Raw genomic sequence first — 19,532 nt, forward strand, 5'->3', positions numbered from 1 at the left:
CAATAAATGAAGAGAAATAAGGTCTTCTTGAACCTGACTAATAAAGCTGTCTATGTCTCGGGTAAACAGCAGTGGATCAACACCAACCAAGTAGTGGAGCAGCGAGTGCACACTGAGCTGAAGTTTGTGCAGGAGCAGAGTTTGCTAATATCAACAAACCGACTCCCAGCACAACACAGACTCCGACAGAAACACTACATTTTAATCAAGCGCAGCCTGTCAACGAACAAGAGCAACTCGATGTCTTCCTCTCTGCTCTCTCAAGTGTGCGAGCGCTTGCTTCGCTACAACACTGACACACACACACACACAGACTCTGGTGTTGTGAAAAGTAACTCTCAAAAATAAAAAAACGCTTCTCAAAAGTAATGACGAACAAATGTCGCCGCCAATCAAATGGAAACCCGGGAACAGAAAGCCATGAATACATAAAACTGACACCTCACGCAGTGATTTATACAGTCTAGGCTGAATGTGAAGACATGAAAAACACATATTATGTCTTTGAAACTATTTTAGCTGTGCAGATTCCAACCCTCTTCTCTCTCTATCTCTGAGTAAACAACGGTCACGTGATGTTTTCTGTCAGAGGTAAATCAAAGAAAGTGAAGTCATAATCAGCAGCAGCAGACAGAGCTGGTGTGACCACACACACGTGCGAGCTGGTGGCAAACAATACACACACACACACACAGTGTGAGCCAAGCGTCAGTCGTGATGTAAAATGCATCACATTGTGTGCCACGCCAGAATGTCTTCACGGACAAGATAACAAAAGAGTGCTATGCTGAGAGACAGAGAATAATACACTCACTCACTCACTCACTCACTCACTCACTCATCTTCGACCATGTGTCCAGTTCATCTAATCCCCAAATCTGCATGTTGTTGGACTGTGGGAGGAAACTGGACCACCAGGAGAAAACCCAGTCATGAGGAGCTCATGGCACTTTTCCACGACACAGTTCCAGCACGAATCAACTTGGCACAACTCCACTCTACAGTACTTAGAGTATTTACAGTACCCGGGCCACTGATTGGTCAGAGAGTGTCGTCACTGGAAGACTCACGAGCGCGGCGTCCGACACTAGAGTCAAATCGGACAATTCCAAAACTGTGGATGAGTTAAAAAAGACGTAAAAATCCTGAAAACGTGCGTTAATCTCCAACATTTAGCAAGGGCATTTCCGTGTCTGGTGTATTTAGCGACAGCACTGCCGAAAGCCGGCGATCGCGGGCCAAATCACAACCCGTTCCACAGTCACGCAGGAAGTACTGAACTAATCTTTGTGTGTGTGTGTGTGTGTGTGTGAGCGTGGGTTTTCTCCTGGTTCTCCGGTTTCCTCCCACAGACCAAAAACATGCAGATTAGGGGATTAGGCAAACTGGACACTCTAAATTGACCGCAGGTGTGAGTGTGAGAGTGAATGGTTGTTTGTCTCTATATGTGTCCCTGTGAACCCCACCTATTTCCCTATGTCAGCTGAGATGTGGAGTGGTAGAAGACGGAAGGATGGATGTGCTATGACGACCCCGCCCACGTTGACGAGGTATCTCAGTAGCGTAATAGAAAACGACACCAAACCGAGTCGAGTTGAGCCGCGGAGATCAGCACGGAGTGAACTCAAGTGACAACCGTTTGAAAGTAGCAGACATTTGTTCACCTTTAAAAGTTACGCACTACAGCTTTAACATTTTCGTTTACTGTAAAAAAAAAAAAAAAAAGTTTTACCATTTAATTAAATGTCTCCTCCAGAGAGATTTTCTCAGGACTTTGTTACGGGGTAATAGAGGAAGTGTCCCCTCTGGAAATCCGAAGAAACTTCATTACAAGTTGAGAGGCGAATTACTTTGAGATTAAAGGGATTAAAAAGAAATAGTGTGTGTGTGTGTGTGTGTTTGGGGGGGTTCATAGGTGTGCGCATGGACGGATGATCCACCCTCGCGCTGCAGGATCAGGCATCTCCCTGATCATTGCTGCACAATGAAAATAATTACACGGAGGCAGCGTTTTACTGAGCATCGCGGACAGTGGTGGTCCTCCCACACTCCGCCGCGCAGAAAGCCGAGGCTCACGCGGATCACCAACTCCAACCACGCGCGCCCGCGCGCCAGCACGCACGAACGCCGTGTTTGTGATGTGTGAACTGGACTCAGTTCCCCCTTCCGACCAGAGTGTGGTTCATTCCAGGGCTTCGTTTTTCCTCGGCGTTTTCAGCTGCCATCAACACAACACTGAGCCACGCTGCGGGCGCCTCCGTCAGTCTGCTGACAGAGCAGCTGAGGAGTAAATGTCGATGGTGAGGAGGAGATGTGAGGAGATGTGAGGAGCGAGCAGAGAGCTTCTCCTGCTGGACTGCTTCGTGCCGAGCTGGTGACAGGGTGAGTTCACTCAGTTTTCTTTCTCGTGGAAATGTTGTTTTTCATGATGAGGATTTAAAAGTGAGCAGCATGTCTCTCTCTCTGTGTGTGTGTGTGTCTCTGAGATGCTGTGCAACAATTGTCCTGGCTGAACATCCTCCACAGTCTGGATCCTCATGGGACAAAGATACATAACCCCATGGGGAATTTTAAATATCTGAAAAAACAAAGTGAATATTCCGAGGGAAATAACAAAGAAAGCATGTGTGCATTAAATAATAAGCTGATGCTCTGTTGTAGCTTTGTTTTTAGATGTATTTTAGCTCCACGTTCACATCCCTCCTCTCCTTTCAGCTGCAACAAAAAAAGAAACTTACAGAACAGAAGCATTTAAAAAAAAAGAAAGAGAATGGCATGCACACTCTTGCTCTTTAATCAAGGGTCTGCACTGTGACTGTGTGTTTGGACACAATCATGGAGCGAGTACTTTTTGTTTTGTTTCTGATTCTGCATGTGGAAATCTTCAGCGCTGTGTTGTGGAAATTGAGTTTTGTCAGCAGGGTGATTAGAAATACAAAAAAAAACAAAGAACCAGCGAGAAAAGGGAAAATCACTGCACTGAAACTTCTTTTGTTCCCCCTTTCAAGGATCATCTGAGTGCATCCACTCCTGTCACTTAAACAGCGTCTTCATTTCTGCAGCATTCATGGTAACAAAGGCTTGTGGAGCTTAGACAGTGATATATATATATATATATAAATATATATATATATGTACATATATAGAGAGTATTGTGGAGTAGAAACATCACGTTTTCCGTGTCCTTACTCCTTTCACTTATACATATACACAGTACATGTGTGTCAGCCTTCCAGACACCTGCTCTGTGGTGTGAACCTGTAGGATTTCGTTGCTGGATGCACCATGTGTGATGATTGCCTGTTCCCCACACAAGGGTTGTCCAATTTCATGGCTATTAGGCTTGTTAATAGGAGAGGGGAGGAAAAGAGAGCCCAGGGCCCATCTGTGCGCTTACTTGGACCCTTTGATTAAAGAGCATAGTTTACAAAGCTTACAGACAGTGTCACATGTCACATAAATGCCGCGGCCGACGTGGACACGTCTCATATTGTTATCGCCCGTCGGGCATTATTGACGGAGCCCCGGTGATTGATAACAAGCAGATCAGGCAGACGCAGACCCAGTGGGTGGAAACACATGCACAAATTGAGTAATTTTACGAGGAACACAGGTGCACTTTTGGCTTTTTCTCCATCAGAACAACGTCCTCGTAAAAAACCCAAACAGCACCTGATTGATGAACCAATCGCAGAGTCGAATGCTTCACTAACAAACCAAAGTGAATGTCGACAAGGACTAAAACAGCTACAAGAACATGATCCCATTCAGCAAATCGTATAGATTCAGTTATTCAATTGTTAATTCTTACTCACACTGACATTCACACCTCGGCTAAATTTAGATTCCCCCCAATTAAAGCTGCGGCGTGTAACTTTCAACCATAAACGAACATCCGTTCCATTCAAGCCGTCACTAAATGAGTTCACACGACGCTGATTAAGGCCATCAGCTCCACATGATCCTCTAGGTGTTTCATGCTCATGTTGCCGGGGCAACCTGTCCACACTGCACACAGGAAGTGATCGGCGTGACGTCGCGTCTGATGGAGGCAAAGCGGAAACACAAACACAACTGTTTCCTGATTCTACTGCTCAAAAAAAAAAAAAAAAAAGTTCAGTGTTTTGATGGGAGAAATGATCCAGCAGTGGTTTTGTATTTATTCACATTCACATTCAGATGATCTATCCAGGGACAGAAGTGTATACATGTATTTGTTTTTGAAAGTAGGGACAGTGCACGTCCCTTCACATAAAAGTGACGGATTGGAGCTACAGGCAAACTTCCCTCCGTATTCCCTGGCAGGTTGATGCAACAACACTGACAAATAAAATTCACAGAGTAATGAACACATAGTAATTCACAGTGACAGATATATTAAGTGCAGCCACAGATAAACATAAAGCAATGTAAAGGGCCAATGAGGATTGCACATTGCCCTGCACAGTGCAGTATAAACTGCACATGCTGTCCTTTTTATTGGACACTCATAGACAAATTGCACTCCCTAGACCCTTACCATAGCCTTAACCATCAATTAAATGTCTAACCCTAAACCTAAAACCAGGTCTTAGTCCTCAAAACGCCCAATAAAGTTGTGTGGACCAGCCAAAATGTCCTCACAAAGATCAGTTTGTTTGACAATTGGTCCACAAAGCCTACTAGAGACATACACACAGGTTTTATATTGCTGCTATTCTTCTTAGCATTGATTTCCATTTAGCTGGACAGTCCCTTTTCCCTTACCTTAAGCCTAACCAATTGATACCTTCAGAAATGAGAGTCTACCTTATTAGGAGCAGGTCCATGTATGCCAGAAAAGGTCTGAAGGACATAAGAAATATGTGAGAGAGAAAAAGGTCAAACACCTCGATTTGAGCTATCAACCTCCTTGATGTGACGCCACACTGTTGTCCACCGCAACACATGCGGTCACTTTAGCTGGCACATGTGAAGGACACTCACGGACACTTGGCCTTTGCCCAGAGGCGTGTGCAGAGTTGTCCATGACACGTGTCATGCGCGGGAAAATGGAAATGAACAAGCATATTTAACATTCTAGATTCAAGATAAAGCCTCGCTTTAAAGGCGCAGCCACTCTGGGTCAAGGTAAGATCCACTGCTATGTATTTTTAAAAAGACTGGAAGGATTATTAGAAGCGAGCGCAGGCCTCAGAGAAAGGTGAGAGCAGCAGCAGGAGTTTAAACTGGCCATTTATAAATAGTACATTAAGGAGAATTACCGTCTTAGGACAATGTGTTTTCTAAATTATGATGCATGAAGTCATTAGCCCCCACAGCGATGCTGTGCTAAAAATGGTGCTTTCATGAGTCATGCGTGTCTCAGTTATCATATCTGCGGTGTATTCTGGACAACATGATGGATTTCTCGTGGAAGTCAAACGCTCTGTGTGTGATTCATTTAAGCGTTATGAGTTAATGTGGCCGCTGTAATCATAGAATAATAAATGACTGATGGAGCTGTTGTGCTGTGTTTAGCGGGCGTAGTTCCTAAAAAAAAAATGTTTTGAATCAAATTGAGAAGAAATCCAGTCGGCCAACTCAACGTGCAGACTTTACAACTTGCTGAGCCTCTCCTGTGGATGTATTGACGGAGCTGCGCGCCAAAATCTATGACTGAGACCGAGACTGAGACAGTCCTATGTTGATACAGAGCATCACACCAGCAGACACTTCAGATTAAAGTGAGAAGAGAGGCTGCTCTCCGTAACCACTTAAAACCTCCAACTCCGCGGTGCTTAACGCGGAGATCTCCCAACTGGAGATGACAATTAGTTATTCCCAAATGAGGGCGCAACAAAGACGCCACTTAAATCAGTTAATTCCTGCAGAAGGGGCCTAACTTTGATGCAAATCAAAGGACAGCAGAGCAGTGGGATGATGAAAATGAATATTTATGGTCTTTTTCTCCATCCCGAGATGTCCCGGAGTACTGCCGAGTCCTTTTTAACAGCACATGAAATTGTACTTGAAAGTTGTAGGCAGGTCGCTTGACGGCTGAAATGAGAAATTCAAGTGGTTTTTACTATTGTCAGCGAATCAAAGTGCCTCTCTTGAGAGTGACACTGAAGCAGCAGTGCATTTACTCCACACAAGTGACTGTGAAAGTCACTTTTTTTCTTGTGAGGATCACGTCCCTCCCTTTCTGCATTATGTAAAATTAAATATCTTTAGATGTCAGACAGTTTTACATAGACAGTGGTTTGTCAGTGTCATGGAAACTACACATCGATGAAAACCAGCAGCACGCCTGTGCAGATCAAGGTGAATATTAAATGATAAACCTTTACATATACTTATCTGCTCACTGATACTTCCTTATTTATTGTACTGCCTGGAATTACGGTGCTGAACATTGAAAACAACACTGAACTCAAAGGTTTTACTGCAGAAAAGCACCATAATTAGGACTGGATATTGCAGCATATACAAATCCATTATTTATGAATGCACATATTAGAAATGAGATGATTTAGTTTACTACAAAATAATAATGCCAATAATAGGTCACATGTGCATCTGTACATGCACAGATGTTTATATGTATTCTTGTTGGCTTGATATATGTGTATGTAGTATGTATCTGTTTCCTTTATGTATATATTTTTGTTCCTTTTTTCCCTTTTCCTCTTCAGACGAGAGCATATTTTAGGGAATAATATAACAACAGGCACATATAAGCATTTTGTGTCCGTGCTTTTTCAGTCACTGCTGTGTGTAACTGTTTCTGTCACATTCGCGTGACTGAATAATCAACAACTACTTCTACCACTGTAGCACTAATAACTGTCTCCTTTCTGCAGAATGCATCAACTGTCTTCAGAAACCGCCTTTGAATCGTCTGGGTCCGTGGCTGTGGGGCAGTGAGCAGCTACCATGACGTACCCCAACGCCAGCATACTGGCGTCAAACTTCAGTGGAGCCTCAGACAGCTATGACTCGGGGGGAAACATCTATCGGCCCTTCTCCGTCTTCAGTGTGCTCACTCTCACGTTGCTGGCGATGCTGGTGGCGGCCACCTTTGTCTGGAACTTGCTGGTCCTGGTGACCATACTGAGGGTGAGGACATTCCACCGCGTCCCTCACAACCTTGTGGCTTCGATGGCCATCTCTGACGTGATGGTGGCCGCCCTGGTCATGCCTCTGAGCCTCGTCCACGAGCTGAACGGTCGGCTGTGGAAACTGGGCCGCGTACTGTGTCAGGTGTGGATCTCCTTCGACGTGCTCTGCTGCACGGCCAGCATCTGGAACGTGACGGCCATCGCGCTGGACCGCTACTGGTCCATCACCAGGCACCTGGAGTACACTCTCAAGACGCGCAAAAAGATCTCCAATGTGATGATTGCGCTCACGTGGCTGCTGTCCTCCATCATCTCCCTGTCGCCTCTCTTCGGCTGGGGGGAGACGTACTCAGAGGGGATGAAGTGCCAGGTGAGCCAGGAGCCGTCCTACACGATCTTCTCCACGTTCGGAGCCTTTTACCTCCCTCTCTGCGTGGTGCTGTTTGTGTACTGGAAAATCTACAAGGCTGCAAAGTTTCGCATCGGTTCCCGGAAGAACAACACAATTACACCCATGGCTGAGGTGATTACTAATTTTCCTCTTTTAAAAAGTCAATTATCTTGAAACAAACCCTCATTTGTGTGAGTCACAAATCATAATACTCCCTTTCCTATATTAAAACATGCACTTTTCTCCTCCTGAAAATGTATATTTATATTTTACAGGCAAGTCACACTGAGATTAACATTTCTTTTACAAGTGAGACTAGTCCACACGTAGGTGGGTGTTTTGGAAAATGGAAGTTTTCCTCGTCCATTTTTTATTTTTATTATTTTAAATAATCCCGTCCATGCACAAAACAAAGACCCACTTTTAAGGGCTGACAAAAGCATGCCAGGTTTTCAGGTGGCGAAGACAAAAACATCCCTGCCTGTTCTGCTAGGCAAACAACAATGGTGCACCATGGGAAAGGATAATTGTTTGTTTGGACAGATAATGAAGTTGAGCTATTCTTCAACATGACACTAGAATACAAAGTTAACAAAACACACAGAACTGTTGACTGGCCGGCTGCCAGTGATTTCAATTTGCTGTGCAGTCACGTCGGGCGAGGACGCCGCTTTGGCCAACTTCACAATCTCCTTAACAAAATCTAAAAACGTACACATAAATCTAACTTGGCGGCCACCGGGGAGCAGTTGTCCTTCGATTCGCCGGTTGGTTCTACTGTAAGTGACTTTCTTGACACCAATATTTTCCATTGCTCTGCATATGTCATCTGGATCATTGTTCTGATTGGTTGTAGGTCTATGTAATTGCCCTTAAGGCCCTCGGTGAGGCTCAGGTACAGAACAGTACCTTTCCATGGTCAGTTAGTGTGTGTGCTGTGCCCGATGGCCATGTCAGCGAGATACGTGGCACGGCGCGGCACTGTGTACCCGGTGCAACGACAACGAACATCAAACGTGACACAACAGACGACAACAAAGGAGGAACACCCAGCAGCTCGTTAGTTTGTGGCCGTTTTTCTCGACAAGCCGTGAAGCTTTGTATGAGAATTGAACGCGGGCGTTGACAAAACACCGGTCGCAAAGGGAGCTGACTATCAGCTGACTGTCGTGGGTGTAGCTCCACTCATACTGTACCATTACTATGGTAACCCCAGGGGAAGGGTACAGAACAATGGAACAGTTGGGGCCAGTACTGGTACTATTGGCAGTCTTCCTAAAGGAAATATTAGGAATAGTACCTTTCTTGTGGGAAGGGGTGACGTGACATGGTTGCGAAGAATCAGAGATGTTGACAATGTGGCTGATGAGAACCAATCAGGAAGTAAAGGTCTCGGTTTTCGCCTGACAAGTAACTCTAAAATCTCTAAATACAAATGTCACAGACAATCAAACAAAGAACACGGGCAGCATTATTTAGTCATCCGTTTATCATTTGAATCAAGCAACTTCAGCTCGAGGACTTCGAGTTGGAGTTTGAACAAAAGATTGTTCTAGAACCAAGCGACTGTGAAAGGGAAGACTTGATTAGCCTGTAAAATGGCGGATACCCCTGACACACAAACATTATCAATTATTTTGGATGATGAGCTTTTCATCAGTAATCAGGGAAATATAAGTATCTGATGTATGAACATTCAGCCAAATAATTGAAGCCTGCTCATCACCACTAGCTTGATAATGTGTGTAGGCAGAGGGTGGAAGGCTATAAATACCACCTCCAGCATCTTTAATGGGCCGCTTCACCTTCCTGGCTGTGGCAATTCTGTAATCAGCAGACACAAAAGTCTAGATCCGTTCTGCCAGCATTTGCAAACATTTATTCAGGAAAATCTTCCCCATAAAAATTGAGTTTGCACCCACTTGTTACCTGACGAGATGGTTGGAAAAGCACTTTAGGAACGGACCCGAAAGAAATTAATGATAGTTTCTACGCCACTTTTATACATCTGAGAGTGGACATCTTCTTCTTCTTCTTCTTTACCTGTGAAAAGCCCGGAAATCACTTACCGTCGGAACATTTGAGAGTCTTGCAAATGTCCCTATTCAGAAAGACGGAGCTTTTAAAGGAAGTGCAGAATGAAATGTTTCCCCCCCGGTAATCTTATACTAGATATGCACGTGTAACTTCAGTTTGCCTGAAATTAAGAACACAAGCTCCAGCACCAGTCGTTAAATAAATAGCCCACACTTTTTAATGCTTGTGGACTAACGACTTTTGAGCCACTCCAGCAAATGGGTGCCATTTATTTCCCTGGGAATAATATGTATGAAATTATCGTTGTATTATCGGAGTATTTACCTTTCCTCGCTAAGCTTGTGTGCACAAATTCCCATTATTTGAAGCTATAACCGATCATTTCAGTACAGTTCTCCCTGAAAATGACCCATACACATATTTACCAGGTGTATATGTGTGTAATTAGATTAAAGATTAAACAAGGTGAAAGCACAATCTGGAAGAAGTGCAAGCGAATGACACTTATTGGGCGGAATGACCTGTTGATGTCAGATTTGATTACGCAGGCAATCACTCTCGTGACCGCCGCTATTAAACTGAATATGTTTTATTAGTCATTTTGCTTTGCGGCGACACATCGGCAGCTTATGGCCGTATTACACGTACGTCTCATTACACCGCCAAAGTTTGCTCTCATCATTTCCCAGCGTGCGTTGACAAGCCGAGGCAGCGAGCCTCGCAGGGTGTCAGCCCCACACACTGATGTGACCAGTGGCATCAACGCCCGGGATAATAAACCTCCTGCACTCCATCCATCAGCGACGCCCACTCAAGGACGCTAAAGACATATTCTAATATGGACTCTGTCACCTCAGAAAGTTTCTGTTGTAATTCTTGTCTTGTGACACGTACTACACGTCTATCCGTGCTGGAAGAGAGATTCGTCTTATCAGGTTCCTCCCATTTCTTTCCTTTTTTCCCTCACTGGATGCGAGAGTCTAAGGATAGAAGGTTGTCACTTGCTGTATAAACTAAAAAGCCCTTGGAGGCAAGCTGTGTTTGTGATGTGGGGCTAAAGTGACTCGACTTGACTTGAAGTCATGATGCACGGCTGTTTGCACAAGTACCATTGGCAAAAGGAAATATGTAGTTTCAGGTAAAAATGCATCGTGTCAGAGCAAATCTGAAGCAATGAGGTGGATGGATTCACTTCTACAGTATATACACTTAAAGCCTGTTCTGAGGGAATTATCAACAGAAATGGAATAAATTAACATGCCATAATTATATTTTCATTCGTTTATAATTACCCCGAACTAAGAATAATTTTGTTTACCTCAGCCTGGATTGAGTTGTTGTTACACCTCCACCTCAGTCGTCACACTGAGAATGGAACATCGGTGGGTTTCTGTATCAGCCTGTTTTTATGCACAATACAGAAGAAAGAAAAAACTTTGACGTGGAATGTTTTTACACTTGAGGGGGTGGAAAAGTTGGCGTAGTGACAAAAGGTGAACGCAAGTAAGTGCAATGATAAACACATGCAGTGACGGATGAAGGACGGTCTTGAGAAATCACATGAGTGCAGTTTTGGCAACGTTCTTTGACCGAGTGCGAGAAGCAAATACAGTATTATGATGGAGGTACAACAGCTACTGGTATTCTTTATTTACATCCTAAAGTTGCACTACTGCTCTCAATAGTCACTGAACATCCGTGGATGGAAAACCAAGATACTATTTTTGATTTTTTCTTCATGAAACTTTAAAAAAATAGGTAAATGTGTCAGATAGCTACTTTAAATGAAATGCGGGCCACAGAGAGGACCTTCCATGTTTTTATGTTCCCCGAAGGCCACTGTTGGCCGTGATGGGTTTTCAAATGAAGCTCCGTCAGGAATTCTAGTCTGCTGCATGCCTCTGTAATAGTTTTACTTTCTTGTTTTCATCTCCTCTCGAGCGTGAGCACTGTCACTGTCTTGCTGTCATTTCCTGCGTGTCAGTGCTGCGATCAGCTGTTAATTAGCAGGTCTTTATCTGTCCCAATCTGCCTCATTAGTCAATCATCTCAGCGCCACCACCATCATCATCATCATCTTTTTTTTTTTTTATCATATATTGTCTCTTTCTTTAGTTCTCTGGGCTCCGCTGTCACGCACACGCCCTCCACCTCCTCATCACGCCACAGTCTCATCTGATCCGTCGTCCTTCATCCTTCATCAGTCTCATCGGGGTCAATGGCCACACCACTTCAGGGTTTATCCGACTGTAGTTTGCTGCTCAGAAGCAGAAGCCAAAGCACCAAAGACGTTGAGATTTAAAGAGGATCACCACATTAATCTAGTTTAATCTAGTATACATTCATTTCCATTCATTAGTCTCCCAGGACTCTCCTGGTTCTACTCAACCTTTTAATTGATTAGACCAAAAAACATAATTAGGGGGACGGCCTCATCATAAAGACGGTGGTTCACGCTCATTGTCATATTTTCTTTCTGCTTTAAATGAGAATCATCACTTGGTTTCTGTGAATATAAAAAGGATAATCGGCCCGGTCTATTGGCATTTAAGGAGACAATGTTACACAGGATTATCAGGTAATGGGAAAGGATAAGATTTCTCCACAGATGTAGTGTGAAGGCATTTAAGGTGAGTCCCGGCCTCCTCAGACGAAAGCACATAATAACCTCATTGATCTGCTGTGTAAAGGCGGACTCGCAGCAAAGTGCCCATTTTAGCGACTGCAACATCTAGCCGATGATATTGGGGTGTCTTAAACCACCCATTGAATTTTGAAACCTCCTTCCCAACAGCACTAGGCTTTTAACTTATGGCCCCTGCGGCAAATGGATTTGCTTCATCCATCTTCTCAGCCATGGGCCCCGCTGACCTGAAGTGATTCAAGAAAACACACATTTCCCTACAGAGCGAGAGAAGTTTCCTCCGTCCACAGTGCAGCGTCTTTAAATATGGAGCCCAAGAAAACAGTGGCGCGTATCCCCCGACACGTTTAGAGGTGCGTAAGACAGAACAGCCGAATGACCGCGGACCCCGGCGAATGAAAACCAAAACATAAAGTGGGCTATGAGCTTTGCTCTGCGACAAACAGGAGAGAGAGAGAGGGAGAAGAAAGTTAAAAGATTAATGTTGACATTTACTTCTCCCCCTCTTTGTGAAATGGCAGAAAATGGGCTGCTGGCAAACTAATGCAGATGAAGACATGCTGCTTCACACGCTGAGCCCTGTCTGTGTGTGTGTGTGTGTGTGTGCTGCCGATCCACCTGTCGATTCACACTCCTACTTAGCAGCCTGTAATCCATCTTTTGTTGAGCGGCCGCCGAATTTTCACTCCACTAATTGATTCTTTTATTTGACCTATATTGTTAAAGTCTGCTTAAAGCGATAAAAAAAAATACCTCTTCTGACTTTGTCGGGAGGGGGTGTGTCCACTGCGGAGAGCTGAACACACACACACACACACACACACACACATAGATGCTTTAGTGGGGAGCAGGTGAACGCCACCGTTTGTCAGTGTATGTACAGAATATAAATGCCAAGTTCTCCCGTATCACACCAGCTTTCATGAAACATGTAGACAAGCAATGTTGAGCTGCTCTGGTGTGTGTGTGTGTGTGTGTGTCCACTGACGTGCCGTGCCACAGAGTTTGTGTATGTGACATTTCCCTGTGACAGCAGCAGATTCTGCTCTTCTTGTACTTTATTTCCTCATCTTTTGGAATTTTAAATAAAGTGGAAGAGGGAGCTCGTTAGTTAGCAAAACCAAAGGCAGTAATGCACAGTAGAAGCAGGTGCAGTTACTCACGAGTGAACGGATAAAACCCGTTGATTAAGTATGCAGAGGATTTTAAAGGGGAATTCTGGGTATTTTACGACCTAGGCCCTGTGTTTGCAAATGTCTGTGGGTAGTACTTGTGAAAAGTTTCTTAATTGGACCAGTAGATCCCCCTCAGGCTGCAGTTATATCCATGGCCATGCTTGGTTTCGCCGATAAATGGCTCAGGTGTTACTGTAAGTGTCTGGAGTCCAGGACAAACTCCTCTCTCCAACTCGCACTCACATTTCCAGCTGCTTCTCCCTGCAACAACTCTCAGGTCTCGCGAGACTACGCCAGATCACGCGAGACCTGAGCGTCATCGCACCCTAAGATTAGACTGCAGCCATTGCCGCCAGTTACTGCGATCTACTGGACCAATTATGAAACGTACACACCCACATTTGTAGACATAAGTCAAAAAATACCGTAATTTCCCTTTAATATCATGACAGATTTGGAGCAGGAGTTATTATGGCTCCACTTCTTAGTCGGGCCATATTTCTAAATACGCCTTAAAAATCCAGAACACAACAATGAAGAGGGGCCATTCACAGTCTTCACTCCATCGTTCTCATTTTCTCACATATGTAGTGCATGAACTGTGTATTTAGTGTTTGACTTAATTGTAATAATGACTGACTGGCTGATAGATTGATTAACGATCAATAGACTGACTCATTTGCCCTGTGATCGGCTGCTTTCTAGGTAAAGGAAGAAACCCAGCAGCCCCAGATGGTGTTTACCGTGCGCCACGCCACGGTGACCTTCCAGACAGACGGGGACACATGGCGCGAGCAGAAGGAGAAAAAGGCCGCACTGATGGTAGGCATTTTGATCGGTGTCTTTGTACTGTGCTGGATCCCCTTCTTCATCACTGAGCTCATTGTGCCGCTGTGCTCCTGCGACATCCCGCCCATCTGGAAGAGCATCTTCCTGTGGCTGGGCTACTCCAACTCCTTCTTCAACCCACTCATATACACCGCCTTTAATAAGAACTACAACAATGCTCTGAGGAACCTCTTCTCCCGGCAGCGCTGAGGCACTCAGCGCACACAGCTGACGCACTATACGCACCAGCATGCACTCCACAGTGTTACTCCTCCTCCACACAGACAAGGACCGTCTCTTCACATCACTCCATCATCCCCCAGATGGATGAAATACCCACGAAGTGTGTCTGAAGAAAAACTGTCTGTAAAATGTGCCACTTCTATGTATGATGTGTTTTTGTTTATTGCCACACTGAGACACCTGCACAGCTGGACTGAGACAAATGTTTGAAGTATGATATCTGCAAGGAGACGAGTAAATCGATTGTGTTGTGGCGAAGAGAAGAGAAGACTGCGCTGTAGACGCTTTGGTTTTCAAATCGCCGTCATTTCAGGCTTATTAGGGAGAAAAGCATGTTATTTCCCTTGTAAAAGAGTTTTATCATCATGTGAAGCTGCCGCGAACCGTTCCAAGGCTAAAAGAGCGGGATGAAAAATTAAAGAAAATATATCTTGTGTGAAGGGACAAAATGAACCTCATAAACAAACAGACCAAGAGTAAACTGCAGATTCTCGGATTCTCTGCACAAACTGCCACTTTTGTTGTGAAAGTGTCACAACAGAGAGTCGGCGGGTGAAGCTTTGCGGTATTTTATTGTGTAATATACAGTAATGTGAGCATGAGAAATGGATCCTCAGCAAATCGTTGTGCTATATGTATGTGATTTGTTTCATAGTAAGACATAGGACTTGACATCTATTTAGCGGAAAACCCTCCAAATTTCCATGATCCAAGTCCATTTTGTTCAATACGAAGGTTAATTCAGTCAGCGTTTTTAGGTCTAGCAGTGGCTTTTTTGACGTCCTTGTCCCTCGTTCTGCTTTTAAAGGAGAAGTAAAAGGATTATCACAAGACATTGACGACTACAAACGTATATGGTGATGACTAAAAATATAAAACTTAGATGTATAAATCAAATTCTTAAGAATCTGCACATTTGCATTTGTTATTTTGAGTTAAGTTCATTTTTACAGAGAGCGACATCATATTGTGTGTTATCTCAAGGCACTGTAGTGTACAGAGTAGAGAGTAAACCTTAAAATATTATAGAGAGAAGAGAAACCCAACAGATCAATCCAGGTGAGACCATTGGTTTAAGAAATCTGAAAAACTATCAATTATTAAAGGTATTTTAGTCCAGATCAAGTGGCAACCGGTCACAATGTCACCCATAAGAATCCCATTTTGAAGACTTAAGAATTGCAATTTATTGAGAGTTTGGAAGCAGAAGTTTCTCCCCTAGTGGACAATAACAGCTGTCATCTGCTTTATCATCCATTTTCCTCTCAATGGGACCAAAATTCACAAAGTTAACAGCATGTTCTATTCAAATGGACTTCTTTCTGCAAGCAGCAGAGTCGCCCACCATGTCCATTTTTACACAAGTACCATGGCCTGAACCAAAGCCGAGAGTAAATCCCCTGTGTAAAAAAAAAGAAGAAGAAAGAAGCTTTTGAGATGCTTAGTTTTCAGAGTAGAGCAGCAGCACTGAGCGCATTCAGTAAAATATCATCAAATTGATTAGTTTCTGCAAGAAATGAGACTCTAAATTGTTAAGACAGCAGCAATAATTAATAATTAATAATTAACCATGTTCGTTCTCTCCTCCTCCTCCTCCGGGCCTTCGCCTGTTTCTAATTTAGTTTATATTTTTGACTGTATGTTTATCCGTTATCACCTTGCCATGGGCAATTGGAGAAACTTCATTAATCATCAACAAAAAAGAAGACATGTAAAAACGGCTGAACAGAGTAATATATCACAATAAAGGAACATAAGTGAAAAGAAAACCAAGCAACTTCTTAATGGTTGTCACGTTCTGTGGTAAATAATGAAATGCATGGAATATACTGGAGACGGAAAGAGCTCTGATTTTCAGATATTGTAAAATGAAAAATGTTATCCGTGTGTTTATGTCACTTTACAGGATTCCGTTATTTAAACGGTGACCTTTTTAGGTTTTGTTCAATGTGACGACCCATCTCAGGAAATGCAAGCGTGTTACAGAAAATGTGTTGTTTATCACTCACTAATTTACTAGAGGCACCTTTTTTGTGTGTGTGTGTGTGTGAATTCATGTGATCCTGACTTGTAATGGCATTTTGAATGTATGTCTATCATGTGTAGCCGTGTCAGTGTTTTTATTTATTTATTTATTTATTTATTTCCGTATGTCTTAACGTGTGCATGCTTTTTCTGTGTGACAACAAATGAGCATTGATTTGTGACCCGCGACGTTCATCTCGACACTTTAGATAAAAGTGACGTCTGTTCAAGTGGAGCCGCAAAAGCAAACTGCTACAGACACACAGAGACGAGCCTGAATAGACTGAAAGAGGGAGCTTTTTAGTTTTAATGCATATTCATTTAATGATGATCATTTCCCTGCAACCGGAGGTCATTTTTAAACAGCCCCCGGAACGCCCGCTCTGTCTGTCTACAGTGCCACGGACGGCGCGTGCCGCACAGAGCCAGGAGTGGTCTGGCCGCTGTTCAAAGGATCTCATCAATCTTTGTTTTCAGGGAAGACAGCGCGCAGGAAAATGTGTCTGGCTGAACTGACACTGGATTAGAACCAGCTGCCTTTGGCAAGAAAAACATTTAGCTGCTGGCTACAGAAATAGATGCAACAAGCCACCTCATGACATGTGCACAGTGATAGAAACGCAGCGTGTCACCACACAAAGCGGGAGAAATTTGTGGCCAAAATATTGTGAGGATTTTTGTTGTATTAAATGTTTTAACAACAACGACAACGTCTGCTTTGCTTATTTGTAATCTTTCCACACATATAGTGGGTTCCTGTTTGTTTACAGCACGATAATAGAGCATGAAACAAACATGTTCCCCCTTTGCCAGCTCTAGTCTCAGTTAACCCTCTAACACCTAAGCCTCACAATGTCTGTCTGGACCAGATAATTATCCTGTGAGTCAGTGCTTTTGTCCATTTTTCCAGAATAACTTTCAATATCTGGCAGTTATTTGCAATTTACTGCACGTTAAAATAGTGCACTAATTTAAAATGATGAAAACCGATATGTTTTATTTAGAAAAAACACTGTAGTTGTACACGAACACCAGATTTTGTGTGTTAAATTTGAAATTTGAACAGTGTAAAACATATTTAAAGTAACATTTGCTTGAGTCTTCGTCTCAATGTCCAAAAACATTGGCGTGTTTCCACCAACTCGACTCGGCACGGCACGGCACGGCACGGCACGGCACAACGCGGTTATTTTGTGCACCCAGCTGCGATAGTACCTAGCACTGTTTTTGTAGTGGAAAACCAACCGTACCATGCCGTGCCGTGCTGTGCCGTGCCGTGCCGTGGCGAGGCAAGGCGAGCTGGGAACATAATGACAAAGGGCCAAAAGATGCTGATTCACCGACTTCCTGCAACGGTACGAGTCAAATTACCGCAATAACCACATATTGGCTTTGACCAGCAACTTTGTCAGCTTTCAGAAACAGTTGCAATTGTTTCCGATGGCACAAACTGTCCCAAAATTGCAGTAATGCAAAGTGCACTTGCGCAGACGTGTCGTCCGTGATACACTCTGTGTTAGAGGGTTAACCCCAGAACAGTAGTGGCTGAATTGAATGTGGCGGAGACGAGAGAGAGAGCAGGTGTCCTGGACTGACTCGTCTTATCTCGACAATAAAGTGGGCCCAGTCTCCTCCTGCGTGAGGCGATGTCGACTGTGTGACTCCACTGTTGTTCCACTTGTTATTCTGTGACAGCTCAGTTTTATACACAAATAGAAGCGGCACAGCAGGACCGTGAAGAAGAGGATCCCGGTGAGCTGATGTATGTGTGATCTGAATGAGCGCTCACCCTCTCACTCCCTGCTCGCTTTAAATTCAGGCTCTTAGGGAAACAGAAAGGTGATTGTCCCGGAGAACAGAAAATTGGAAATTTAAAAATACTGCCAGGGAGATACAAGCTGATAACCCGATCTTTGACTTGACACAGACCTGGGAGGTAGAGTGAATAAAGATTCTGAAATGTCTCTGTCCATATTTTAATATATGATGTGCTGCACTGAGCAGACGGGAGAATGTTTCTGTAAATATGACCGAACATTTACACGGTTCATTTATTTCCAGCGAAAACTCAAGCTGCCATTTACGCTCACGTCTGGTATGGAATGAGATATTTTGATTTTAATTAAAGATGAAGTGTGTTCTGCCATAATTAGCATATAAATAATTGAGTTCTTTCAAAAAAAAAATAAACAAAACAACATGTTTTTTGTAAGGTCACAGTAAAATTTTAATAAGATCACTCTTGAGTTCAAGTGAACGTTTGTGCCAGATGTGATGAAACTCCCTGCAGGCGTTTCCTGAGATATCATATTTCACAAGAATCAGACGGACAGATGGTGCTTTGAGCCGGGCCAACCATAAAAGGAATTCATCGACGGACTATTAATATCTGTCCAAAACTTAAAGCAACCTGTTGAAATGTTTCGTAATATCGAAATTGGCCGACTAGCCGATTCACCAACGTGACCAACTCTTAAGAATATTACACTAAGTCCCACAACGGGGGTATTTGCAGCGTTACATCAGCAGACATATTTAAAAAATCATGTAATATATAAGTCATATGAAATATGGAAACAGTATTAAATATTAACACCAGAGAAAAACTGCATAATATATAAAGTGTTAATAGATATTGTCGTATTTATAGAGCAGAAGAAGGAAAGCAATTAAGAAATGAGTACGCCTTTAACCCTTTAACACCTAAGCCTTTGCTTATTTTAACCATAAAAAGACCAAAGAATGTCCTGTAACTAAATGATTTCGTCCATTTTTGTATTAACAACTTAAAATGAAGAAAAAAACACTGAAATATGAACAGTATAAAACATATTTAAAGTTACATTTGTTTGAGTTTTTGTCTCAATGTCCAAGTAAAGGCCCAAAAATGGAAACTTATGTACAGGCGTTTTTCCAACTCTGTCCTCTCTGATTACAAAGATGCTGATTCACCCGCTTCCTGCAAACAGCGTGAGTGAAATTACCGTAATAATAACTACATGTTGCCTTTGACATGCAACTCCGTTGGAATTTTTCCGATGGCACAAACCATCGCGTAATTACGGTAAAGCAAAATCATTAGTCAGTCAAACGTGTCATCTGCGATA

At 43.3% G+C, this 19,532-nt stretch overlaps 1 protein-coding gene across 1 annotated transcript; it reads left to right on the plus strand.

Moving 5' to 3' along the window:
• The first annotated feature begins 1,990 nt into the window (after positions 1 to 1,990).
• htr5ab (5-hydroxytryptamine (serotonin) receptor 5A, genome duplicate b) lies at positions 1,991 to 15,104 on the plus strand. Its single transcript, XM_058650583.1, has 3 exons — positions 1,991 to 2,382; positions 6,825 to 7,605; positions 14,035 to 15,104. The coding sequence occupies exons 2-3, from the start codon at positions 6,898 to 6,900 to the stop codon at positions 14,365 to 14,367; spliced, it is 1,041 nt and encodes a 346-aa protein (XP_058506566.1). The 5' UTR covers positions 1,991 to 2,382; positions 6,825 to 6,897; the 3' UTR covers positions 14,368 to 15,104.
• The last annotated feature ends 4,428 nt before the right edge of the window (positions 15,105 to 19,532 follow it).

Source organism: Solea solea, chromosome 1, assembly GCF_958295425.1.
Source record: "Solea solea chromosome 1, fSolSol10.1, whole genome shotgun sequence".
In the NCBI taxonomy this organism is placed as follows: Eukaryota; Metazoa; Chordata; class Actinopteri; order Pleuronectiformes; family Soleidae; genus Solea; species Solea solea.

Bases quoted from the DNA above. Each gene is read 5' to 3' on its own strand.
- htr5ab (XM_058650583.1), top strand. From the start codon at position 6,898: ATGACGTACCCCAACGCCAGCATACTGGCGTCAAACTTCAGTGGAGCC. The intron at 7,606-14,034 runs GTGATTACTAAT...GCTGCTTTCTAG, and splicing joins CAATTACACCCATGGCTGAG to GTAAAGGAAGAAACCCAGCA.